Here is a 12,519-nt window from a genome sequence, read left to right as displayed (position 1 = left end):
TTTTAGGCTTTCTCAGGTAAGTTTTGGCAAACTCCAGCCTGGCTTTTTTTATGTCTCGGGGTAAGAAGTGGGGTCTTCCTGGGTATCCTACCATACAGTCCCTTTTCATTCAGACACCGACGGATAGTACGGGTTGACACTGTTGTACCCTCGGACTGCAGGGCAGCTTGAACTTGTTTGGATGTTAGTCGAGGTTCTTTATCCACCATCCGCACAATCTTGCGTTGAAATCTCTCGTCAATTTTTCTTTTCCGTCCACATCTAGGGAGGTTAGCCACAGTGCCATGGGCTTTACACTTCTTGATGACACTGCACACGGAAGACACAGGAACATTCAGGTCTTTGGAGATGGACTTGTAGCCTTGAGATTGCTCATGCTTCCTCACAATTTGGTTTCTCAAGTCCTCAGACAGTTCTTTGGTCTTCTTTCTTTTCTCCATGCTCAATGTGGTACACACAAGGACACAGGACAGAGGTTGAGTCAACTTTAATCCATGTTAACTGGCTGCAAGTGTGATTTAGTTATTGCCAACACCTGTTAGGTGCCACAGGTAAGTTACAGGTGCTGTTAATTACACGAATTAGAGAAGTATCACATGATTTTTCAAAGGGTGCCAATACTTTTGTCCACCCCCTTTTTTAGGTTTGGTGTGGAATTATATCCAATTTGGCTTTAGGACAATTCTTTTTGTGTTTTTTCATTGAAGACAAATTAAATGAAGAGAATAATACCAAAGAATTTGTGATTGCAAACATTTTCAGGAAGAAACTGAGTATTATCTGACAGAATTGCAGGGGTGCCAGCAGGGCGTGTCAATCTACTTGCGCTGCTCTTTCCAAGGGCACAGACACACCCACAGTGCACTTTCAGCCTGATATGAATACGGCTTTTACACTAGATTTCTCATGACTGGCATATCGGATCTCTACAATAATGGTGTCATTTTTATTGGGAGATAAGCGCCTATGTAGCCATACCACTGTATTGATATGTAAAAATGTGCTGACAGGTTCACTTTCATTTTTTCCTCCTGGTCATCTACAAATGATGTTTCTAATCTCCATGTGTCGTCTGATCCCTCATTGCCTCCCTCCCACGCACTTCTGACATCTCTGCTAATCTCTTCCTATCTTCTCTGCTGTCATTTCTTTATTATTCATCCAATTCTGGGGTAAAAAGGCCTTAACCCCTCCTGATACTTCTACACCAGAGCTTCCGCCCTGTGACCCGCCTCCTGTTAACCCCCGCTTTGCTAAACCTCCGGACCCACCCCCTTGCCTTACACAGACTGACCCCAAAAAGCAGGTATGATGTTGTGCTTGATTTAAGTGGATTGAGTTTTTGACTGTAAACAAGTGCAACTACAACTTGGAGAGCTACAACTCTCAGCATGCCTGCAAGTTACCTGCTACTGTGGAAAAGAAACACAAGTGCCCTATTTTAACCACATTTCAAAACATCTTGTCTTATACTCCTGTCACATCCAGAGCTGCATTCATAATTCTACCGATTTCTGATCGACAGTGATGGCAAATTATCAAAACTTTACAGTCAGAACAGAATAATTCTTAACTATGTATATATAATGTGAGCATCTGCTTTACTTCAAAGCCAAGAGAATTTAGCTTTGTTTGTGACTGGAGGATAATACATACATATTTCTACTCAAGTTACTCATTATTTCTTGCATCTTTATACTGATAGTTAAAAGTAAAGTGTCCCTTTAAGTTGTATCTACCCCTATACATTCTATACATGTTGCAAATTATCCCCTGCCCCAAGAGATTACAAAAACAGGGTTCAGGAACCCCAAAAATAGGACGCGCAGAGCCCATGTTGAATGTGGCAGAAGTGCACATGGTCGGCCTGTGATCAATTCATTGTCTATGGTCCTGCTGGAGAAAGCCAAGTACAGTGCCTGGCTATTTGTAGCAGTCCCATTGATTTCCAAAAATGTTTTTAGTTCCTCACTGTTTTCAAGACCCCTGCTTACTGTTACTGATTGGAAACATTCTTGTTTGTATCTAGAAGGTGAAATCCCCTCCTGGCTGTAATTCTTTACACAACTTTGTTTTTGTTACAATGTATCAATCTAGTGCTCTTAATTGTACGATCCATTGTATCAAGCTTACAAATGTAACCAAAGGATTTCTCCATGTGCTGTCATAAAGCAAAGCTTAAAAACAGCAAGGAACAGAAATACAGAGTAAAATAAATGACTATGCTCATATACATAGAGCTGCACCCTCAAATAAAACAGTTTTAAAACAATACTACGCATATTAGATGGTTGACTGGTCCTGCTAAAGTTGGGGAATTTCATACAGTGTGTATGGGGGTCATAAGGCGCTTACTCCTTGCTCAATAGACATAAATTTGGAAAATTGGAAGATTTGTATCTACAGAAATATCTTCATAAAGAGAATTCTGTAAATATTTGATCTGTTGGTTAATTCATTGCTATAGTATAGCTCTGCTGACAATAAATACATTATTTGAAGCCAAGCGTGATGCATGAGATCTGGTGTAGACCGAGGAACCCTTCTTTTCATTTGCAGTTTTTCCCAGTTTCAGACAGTAGCGAGATCCCAGCAGCTGGTCAGAAACCTGACTCAGCCAACCTTGCCCGCCACAGCTATTGTAACCCGAGAGACTGCCAGGCCTTCCTCAACATCTGTAGCCAGAGAGACTGCAAGGTCTTCTTCCTCCGTGACTGTTCCCAGAGAGACAGCCTGGTCTTCTTCCGCTACTGTAAAAAAAGAGACTGCCAGGCTTTCCTCGGCTACTGTAACCAGAGAAAAAGCTATGCCTGCCTCAACTACTGTAACAAGAGAGAGAGCTATGCCTTCCTCAGCTACTGTAACCAGAGAAAGAGCTATGCCTTCCTCAGCTACTGTAACCAGAGAGAAAGCTATGCCTTCCTCAGCTACTGTAACCAGAGAGAGATCTATGCCTTCCTCAGCTACTGTAACCAGAGAGAAAGCTATGCCTTCCTCAGCTACTGTAACCAGAGAGAGAGCTATGCCTTCCTCAGCTACTGTAACCAGAGAGAAAGCTATGCCTTCCTCAGCTACTGTAACCAGAGAGAAAGCTATGCCTGCCTCAGCTACTGTAACCAGAGAGCCACTATTTAGAGAAGAGATAGATGACCCTTCCAGTCCTGCAGAAAGAGAAGACTCTCTCGCCTCTTCCTGTCCTTCCGTTCTTGTTCTGTCTGGAATCTTAGAGCGTCTGCAGCTCATTGAAGAAAGGGCTGAGCAGGTGACCCATAATTCTAGATAATACAGCATGAGTTTTCATATGGCATGCAATAATAATTTTATATATTATCTGCGATAGTCTTTGATACCTATTTCACTCTCCAAGAGTGTACATGCATGGATGCAGTCCCAGGGGGAAGGGGATCAAACTCCTTCATTACTCATGGGTGGTTCACAGGCTAAGAAAGGAGGAGGAAACCTGCCTGAGGATCGCATCACCAGCCTGAGTAATGATGGTATAAATCAGGAACGGGTGCCTAATTTTTTTGTTTATTGGCGGCGCCTCTTCTTCTCTATGTACGCTCTTGTTCACACCTAACAAAATCATCACATTTTAAAAGTAACCTTTCACTGAAACTTTTTGCACAGATTCACTATTGTTGATGCACCCACATAATATGATAAATATAATACATGGGAGGGGGCTGCCAGGATGGATGCAGCATGTCTTAATACAGGACCGCTGGATATTTCTTGTGGTTATCAGTGCAACAAAGTTGCATGGCGGTGCGGCGTTCTGATAAAACTCTCAAAATGATTGTTGTAGAAGCCATTCTGGAAAGTGGAGCTGCCTGGCAGTCTTCCATTTAGGTTCAAAAATAGATATAAAGTGTATTTTGCTTTGTCCTGTATTTTGCTTTGCCCTAGCTCTGCATGTGACACCTCGGAGGCCTGTCTGCACTCCAGCATTGCACAAGTATTCAACTCCGCACACTACGGCTGCAACCAATCAGATCATATTATTACTTGGACCACTGTCGCCTGATTGGTTGCTGTGATTTTCGTGCACTTCCTCGTCACATCTTATCTTTTCTGTATTTCTTTCTCGCTGTTTTCACATTTTCTCTCTTTCTCTTCCTCTTCATTTTGCAGAAAAGGGCTCAGGCTTTAGCAATAAGAGATTTTCATAAAAAGAATATTAGAGAGAAAGCAGTGCACTTGGCCTCAATGTTTGGATATTCGGATTTCCCGCAGGTGAATATTCCAGGAGTGACATGCACATTATTATTATACTCACCCTCAGGTCTGCCACTGACCCAGCTGTCAGGTGTCTAACTGATACTAACCGAGATATTGCAGCATGTAACAAAATAAACGTGAGCTTCCAATCACTAGAAGTGGCGTAATTATGTCTGGTTGTCAAATTAGTCTGTTCTTATACAAAGTTTATAAATAGATGCAAAATGATGAGAGGTGTAAAAGATCCGCATTGAACCTCCTGACAACTGCATGACATTGTGCTCACATCATGTATATTTGCCCCTTGGGAAAGTGGACCAAGCTCCCTCATTACTCATGGGTGGTGCACAGGCCAAGTAAGGAGGAGGAAACTACATCTCAAGTAACTATGGAAGTGGAGCTAGGAGCCCTCTCTGGCCATGGGCTCTAGGGCACTGTCCATGTGATTAGTCCATTGCTCAAGTCCCCAGCTTATAGGGAAATCCACGGGACACTAATTTATCTATCCATCCCTCTAGCTATCCATCCCTTTGTATATCTATCTTTCCCTCTATCTATCCACCCCTCTCTCTATCCCTCAATCTATCAATCCCTCTCTCTATCTATTTATGTGTCTATCTATTATCTATCATCTATCTATCCATCCCTCTATCTATCTATCTATCTATCTATCTATCTATCTATCTATCCATCCCTCTATCTATCCATCCTTCTTTCTATCCATCTCCCTATCTATCCATCCCTGTTTTCTATCCTTCCTTCTATCTATCCACCCCTCTATCTATCCTTTATCTATCCATCCCTCTATCGATCCATCCCTCTATCAATCCATCCCTCTGTCTATCCATCCCTCTGTCCATCTATTTATCTATCTATCTATCTATCTATCTATCTATCTATCCCTCTATCTATCTATCACTCTATCTATCGTAAAAATCCTAACCACCACCTCCATAGTGTGAACAGGTGCCAGCTGCAATGGTTGCATAATATACAAAAATAAAACACAGCAGCACTCTGTAAACACCAAAATATGTGAAAACACTGGAAACATTAAGTCTAGACTGTATTGTTACTCAATAAGATGTACTTACAAAAAATTAAGGTTCTCAGCGCATGAATTGGCCAATTTATGTATGCCCATCAACCACGGCAAGGTGACCTCCCTCTGATGGGTCCTATCCTACTAAATATGCCACTCTCAGACTGACTCTGCACTCCTCCCATTAACCTGCAGGTGATTTTAAAAAAGTTCTACTTGCTCATTGAAATCGTAGGCTCATATCCCAGGAGAGACATGTTTGTCCATTTAACTGTAGGCTCATAGTCCGAGAGTGACATATTTAGTAGTATAGGACCCATCAGAGGGAAGTCACTTTGCCATGGTTGATGGGCATACATGAATTGGCCAATTAATGCGCTAAGAACCTTAATTTTTTGTAAGTACATCTTATTGAGTAACAATACAGTCTAGACTTAATGTTTCCAGTGTTTTCATATATTTTGGCCCTTACTGTTATGATCTGCAACATGTACTAAGGAAAGATAAGGGAAAACTGTCCCTACAGTACGACTAAGCTGAATCCCTACGATGTGGCGGGCTGCCTGTTCCTAGCGAACAGACCCGCCTTAGTCCTCGGCTAGTCTGAACGAAGACCTATAGCATTAAGGAAGGGGTCCCTAAAAGAACTAAGGACTGGAACAAGAATGGGACACCTCCTAAACAGAGACAAAAAGGTACTAGAGGTCCCAGTAGGACCAAGCTAACTGACAGAGAAAGGCACAGAAGCACCTGGCTAGAGAAACAGTCAAACACTGCAGGCCAGCACAGCCAAAAGGGCGGAGCTGGAATATAAAGGCAGATGGTCACGTGACCGCAAAACACAAGAAGGAAAAAAAAAACAGGAGGGTTCTAACACTTACAGAGTGCTGCTGTGCTTTCTTTTTGTATATCATATATCTATCTATCTAGCTATCTAGCCATCCCTCTAGCCATCCCTCTAGCCATCCCTCTAGCCAGCCCTCTAGCCAGCCCTCTAGGTAGCCCTCTAGCTAGCCCTCTAGCTAGCCCTCTAGCCAGCCCTCTAGCCAGCCCTCTAGGTAGCCCTCTAGGTAGCCCTCTAGCTAGCCCTCTAGCTAGCCCTCTAGCCATCCCTCTAGCCATCCCTCTAGCCATCCCTCTAGCCAGCCCTCTAGCCAGCCCTCTAGGTAGCCCTCTAGCTAGCCCTCTAGCTAGCCCTCTAGCCAGCCCTCTAGCCAGCCCTCTAGCCAGCCCTCTAGCCAGCCCTCTAGGTAGCCCTCTAGCTAGCCCTCTATCTATAGATGGCGCAAATCCTTAGATCAATTTGTTGCAAATCAAAATGCGGGGTCCGCTCCTTGGCTGCTATAACAGCCATAGTATTGATGTGTTGGATTTTATGTTGTATTTGTGCTGTCATTAAATCTATCATTTCACTTCTGCTCTCTACAGAATAAGCTTGTTCCCCCCTCCCATCTTCCATCTACACTTCCTTTATGTGAACCCCAAGTTTCTGACTCCTCTACTCCCTCGTCTCCATCCATCTCTGACTCCGCGCTCTGCGCTTTTCCATCTGATAAGGTACCGCAGCGTGTTGTACTGTCTGTTCATTACTGACCTGTGTGTGCGGTGATGGAGAAACATCTCATTTATCAGAAACATTACAACAATGGGATTGACTGCCAGAGAGAACTACTGAGGGACTTAGCCGGAGGAGACATTAGGGGATCAGGTGACAAAATAAGCAAAGCAAATAATATGGTGGTCTATGAGAGAGGTCAGAGGAGTAGCAAATAAATGAGAGACTGCACAGGGTGAAGAGAGTGCGCACAGCAACTGTACAAGACAAACAGACTACACATAGTGACTGCACACAGTGAGTGCACCAGAGGAAGAGACTGCACACAGTGAGGGCACCGGAGGAAGAGACTGCACACAGTGAGGGCACAGGAGGAAGAGACTGCACACAGTGAGTGCACAAGAAGAAGAGACTGCACACAGTGAGTGCACCGGAGGAAGAGACTGCACACAGTGACTGCACAGGAGGAAGAGATTGCACACAGGGACTGCACAAGAAGAAAAGACAGCACACAGTGACTGCACAAGAAGAAGAGACAGCACACAGTGACTGCACAGTGTTCACACACGACTCCGCTCAGTTTATCATCCTTCTCTGATGTTAAAGAAATTTTCCAGACTTTTAATTTAATCGTCATATAATGAACATTTTGCAACCTTCTAAAAAATGTTGAGAAATTGACACAAAATTATTACTGACAGTTGCTGAATTTCTCTTTATAAAGTGATGAACCTTTGTCAGTACGAGCCCAGATGAGCACTTTTATTACCCTTTTAGTCAATTTTAAGGTGTTATTGCATATAATGTGTTTTTCTGTTGCTTTTGCATTACACAGATCAATCTCCCATCCCCCGGCTTATCCCATGTTCCATCTAAATTTCCTTGTCACGATTCTTCATTCTCTGACCCATCTCCATCATCTTCATCATCTTCATCATATGCTTCTGATCTCTTTCCCTGTCTTTCTCAGCCTAAAAAGGTATCGGTGCCTGGAGACCAATATCTGTGTCTGTTACTAACGTGAAATGCTGATAAAGAGGAGTTGTGCCGTTTGCACACTGTATAGAAGGATAATTTACAGCAGCCTGCATCCTGCCAGTGCATGGTGTTGTTGTAGGAGATCTGCAGAATACAGGCTGCCATAAATTAGCCCAACATTAGGAAGTTCCCTGCAGGACATGTCAATACCAATGGCATTGAATAATGTATTAGGAAACTGCATGAATAACAATGCCCTCATCTCATACTGTATTACTCTTAAATACATTAGTGTATAATAGCAATAGTTTGTTTTGAAGTATAAGGACATGTTATCCTAATATTTAGGATATCCTCAGCCCTCTTTTTTTTACAATAAGTGTTTCAAGATAACTATGTTACTTTTTTATTATTGTCAGATCTTACAGCACAGAGTAAGCAATGGTGAGCCCAGAATAAAACAAAGGTTATTTTTTCCTGATCCAGCACAGGTGATTCAAGATTGTGCAAGCATTATATATCTGTTTATGCTGCATGATAATAGGGTTTAAACTAATATCTAGCACTAATTTATTGCTGTGTGTGTGTTGTAGATTAACAAACTGTGTGCTTCCTTGTTGTGCTCATAATAAAACAAAGGTACAAAAATATATGTACTACAATACTGCCCCCTATGTACAAGACTATAACTACTACAATACTGCCCCCCTATGTACAAGAATATAACTACTACAATACTGCCCCCTATGTACAAGAATATAACTACTACAATACTGCCCCTATGTACAAGAATATAACTACTATAATACTGCCCTCTATGTACAAGAATATAACCACTATAATACTGCCCCTATGTACAAGAATATAACTACTATAATACTGCTCCTATGTACAAGAATATAACTATTATAATACTGCTCCTATGTACAAGAATATAACTACTACAATACTGCCCCTATGTACAAGAATATAACTACTATAATACTGCTCCTATGTACAAGAATATAACTACTATAATACTGTTCCCTATGTACAAGAATATAACTACTACAATACTGCCCCTATGTACAAGAATATAACTACTATAATACTGCTCCTATGTACAAGAATATAACTACTGTAATACTGCTCCTATGTACAAGAATACAACTACTATAATACTGGGAAACGGATAAATTCAGCGTCCAGACATCCTTCTTAAAAACTTGTCTTTATTAAATTAAAAATCACAATGTAGGTGCAATGACTAAGGTCGAGAGACCGAAACGCGTCTGCCTGGCATTTTAACGTGAATGTGATTTTTTATGGAACGCATTTAATAAAGACAAGTTTTTAAGAAGGATGTCTGGACGCTGGATTTATCCGTTTCCATGCTTACCCCATGACGCACCTTCATGTTTCCGGGCGTAGGACTTCTCCAAGGGTGAGCTGACCTTTTTCTATGGTTTTACTCTACTATAATACTGCCCCCTTGTGCAAGAATATAAATGCTATAATACTGCGACTGTTTACAAGACTATATCTACCGTAATACTGACCTCTATGTAAAAATATCATTACTTTTAAAGAATATGTAACTAAATGAAAAGTAATGCTGCCGTACAGTTGCACATGCTCTTATACACTGCTCAAAAAAATAAAGGGAACACTCAAATAACACATCCTAGATCTGAATGAATGAAATATTCTCATTGAACACTTTGCTCTGTACAAAGTTGAATGTGCTGACAACAAAGTCACACAAAAATCATCAATGGAAGTCAAATCTATTAACCAATGGAGGCCTGGATTTGGAGTCACCCCCACAATTAAAGTGGAAAAACACACTACAGGCTGATCCAACTTTGATGTAATGTCCTTAAAACAAGTCAAAATGAGGCTCAATCTTGTGTGTGGCCTCCATGTGCCTGTATGACCTCCCTACATCGCCTGGGCATGCTCCTGATGAGGTTGCGGATGGTTTCCTGTGGAATCTCCTCCCAGACCTGGACTAAAGCATCCGCCAACTCCTGGGCAGTCTGTGGTGCAACGTGACGTTGGTGGATGGAGCGAGACATGATGTCCCAGATGTGCTCAATCGGATTCAGGTCTGGGGAACGGGCGGGCCAGTCCATAGCTTCAATGCCTTCATCTTGCAGGAACTGCTGACACACTCCAGCCACATGAGGTCTGGCATTGTCCTGCATTAGGAGGAACCCAGGGCCAACCGCACCAGCATATGGTCTCACAAGGGGTCTGAGGATCTCATCTCGGTACCTAATGGCAGTCAGGCTGCCTCTGGCGAGCACATGGAGGGCTGTGCGGACCTCCAAAGAAATGCCACCCCACACCATTACTGACCCACTGCCAAACCGGTCATGCTGAAGGATGTTGCAGGCAGCAGATCGCTCTCCACGGCGTCTCCAGACTCTGTCACGTCTGTCACATGTGCTCAGTGTGAACCTGCTTTCATCTGTGAAGAGCTCAGGGCGCCAGTGGCGACTTTGCCAATCCTGGTGTTCTGTGGCACATGCCAAGCGTCCTGCACTGTGTTGGGCTGTGAGCACAACCCCCATCTGTGGACGTCGGGCCCTCATACCACCCTCATGGAGTCAGTTTCTAACCGTTTGTGCAGACACATGCACATTTGTGGCCTGCTGGAGGTCATTTTGCAGGGCTCTGGCAGTGCTCCTCCTGTTCCTCCTTGCACAACGGCGGAGGTAGCGGTCCTGCTGCTGGGTTGTTGCCCTCCCTACAGCCCCCTCCACGTCTCCTGGTGTACTGGTCTGTCTCCTGGTAGCGCCTCCAGCCTCTGGACACTACGCTGACAGACACAGCAAACCTTCTTGCCACAGCTCGCATTGATGGGCCATCCTGGAGGAGATCAAACAGGAGACCATCCACAACCTCATCAGGAGCATGCCCAGGCGTTGTAGGGAGGTCATACAGGCACGTGGAGGCCACACACAATACTGAGCCTCATTTTGACTTGTTTTAAGGACATTAAATCAAAGTTGGATCAGCCTGTAGTGTGTTTTCCACTTTAATTTTGGGGTGACTCCAAATCCAGGCCTCCATTGGTTAATAAATTTGATTTCCATTGAAGATTTTTGTGTGATTTTGTTGTCAGCACATTCAACTTTGTACAGAACAAAGTATTCAATGAGAATATTTCATTCATTCAGATCTAGGATGTGCTATTTGAGTGTTCCCTTTATTATTTTGAGCAGTGTACTATCCGTAGTGTAATAGTTTTTCTGTATAGCTATTTCATCCTCTCATTTACTAAACTATACATTGGCCATTTGATCTTTCCACATTGCATCGTTTCTCCTCATTATAATGATACATAGTAACACAATTATCATTGCCTGCTGTGTTTGTATATTCACAATCCTTTCTCACTTTTACATAGTTGTATCTCACTCTGTAACCAGGAAGCTTTGTCTTCCTGCTATAGATGGATCAGCATCCTGTATTAAAGCAGACATTAAAATCATCAGGGCGAGCACATTGTGTTGACCCTACAACTCTGTTGCTGCTGACTAGCCTCCACCTTTCCATATTATTATTTAAAGTTTGGATTGGGGAATTAGGATATGCCCATCTCTCGTAAGAATAAGCTTGACATTAACTGTCTGGTATTAGGGCTAAATATTGGGTTTAAGAGATACGTTTTTGAAGTCTCTTCTTCCCAGCATTGAGCCCCTGGCTGTCTGCCTGGTCATTAAGCTGTAAGGTCTGTTAGATTTGGCTTTGCTTTTACTGGCTGATACAACAATCAGTCTGAGAATCAGACTATTTAACTCAACACAAAAGAAGTGATCCAACATGTGGGAAAGTGGCTATGCCACATTCTCTTATGTTGCAGAGAATACTTTATTTTCCCCTTAGAAACATTGGCATGCCCTGTTATCTATTGGTAATCAACATGACCTCTCTGTTTACAGTGATATTCACTGTTCGGGGGGCGAGATGAACTCATATAAGATCCGGTAAAGCTCATTTAACATCATCATGAAATGACTTTATATTTTGGATAGCATCTATGGTCATATCCCAATAATATGGACAAAATCAATATAAAGCCTGGTGGTGAACCCCATAGCGGTCCCTAGCAACAGAAATAATGGGCTTGTGCATTTAGATATTCCTTTCTCAAATGCTTTAATAGAACAAATTGTGCTAATGAGAGGATCATCCAATTTTGGATCCTCTTTATTACCAAGAAAAAATCCATAGTATATTCCAGTATGTCTCATGGCTCTGCAGGACTGTTAGCACATATTAAAATAAAGAAAATGGATTAAGATTTCTTGTTGCTGGCCTATAAAATAAGCAGAACAACTACTAACAAGGTGCCCCCAGACAAAAATTTGTCTTGAAACTGTGGGGCACAATGCAAAATCTGTATTGGGGGCCACCTAAATTGCTTACCATTACATGTTTTTGAAACTGAGGTCATTGGCCATTAGTTAAGCTTCAAGCCTTTTGAAGTGAATGCAACTTATGCAAACCTTATGTCTATACCGATGGTCCCAGTTGGAGAGGTCAATTGATCAGTTGTGTTCAAGATTTCTTTATCAGAGTGAAGTTGCCCAAAGAGTGCAAAATATATATTAGGGGTTTGTATATCCAGGGATTACTGTAAACAACCCCTTTATAAAGTTTTGATTTTAGTTTATATTGCAAAATATTTTTAAAACTATCCCTTTAATTTTTTTCCCTTGTGGAAATGCATATA

General features: G+C 42.3%; 1 protein-coding gene across 14 annotated transcripts in view; it reads left to right on the top strand.

Annotated features, from left to right (window-relative positions):
* The window catches only part of MICAL2 (microtubule associated monooxygenase, calponin and LIM domain containing 2), a 255,023-nt gene that overhangs the window by 131,643 nt on the left and 110,861 nt on the right, over positions 1 to 12,519 (top strand). For 7 of the 14 annotated variants that reach the window (XM_073658276.1, XM_073658274.1, XM_073658275.1 and 4 more), the window contains exons 17-22: positions 1,181 to 1,306; positions 2,570 to 3,262; positions 4,135 to 4,236; positions 6,692 to 6,820; positions 7,654 to 7,797; positions 8,216 to 8,287. The exons of 1 other annotated variant lie outside the window; for it this stretch is intronic. In XM_073658276.1, the coding sequence (XP_073514377.1) occupies positions 1,181 to 1,306; positions 2,570 to 3,262; positions 4,135 to 4,236; positions 6,692 to 6,820; positions 7,654 to 7,797; positions 8,216 to 8,287 (1,266 nt within the window). The remainder of the gene's footprint in view (positions 1 to 1,180; positions 1,307 to 2,569; positions 3,263 to 4,134; positions 4,237 to 6,691; positions 6,821 to 7,653; positions 7,798 to 8,215; positions 8,288 to 12,519) is intronic. 6 more of the 14 variants (XM_073658278.1, XM_073658281.1, XM_073658279.1 and 3 more) reach the window with 6 other exon arrangements.

This window comes from Phyllobates terribilis, unplaced genomic scaffold (assembly GCF_046119375.1).
Source record: "Phyllobates terribilis strain yellow unplaced genomic scaffold, ASM4611937v1 Scaffold_13__5_contigs__length_258822181, whole genome shotgun sequence".
Lineage (NCBI taxonomy): Eukaryota > Metazoa > Chordata > Amphibia > Anura > Dendrobatidae > Phyllobates > Phyllobates terribilis.
The sequence above is the reverse complement of the archived record's forward strand: the minus strand, read 5'-3'. Positions and strand labels throughout refer to the sequence as shown.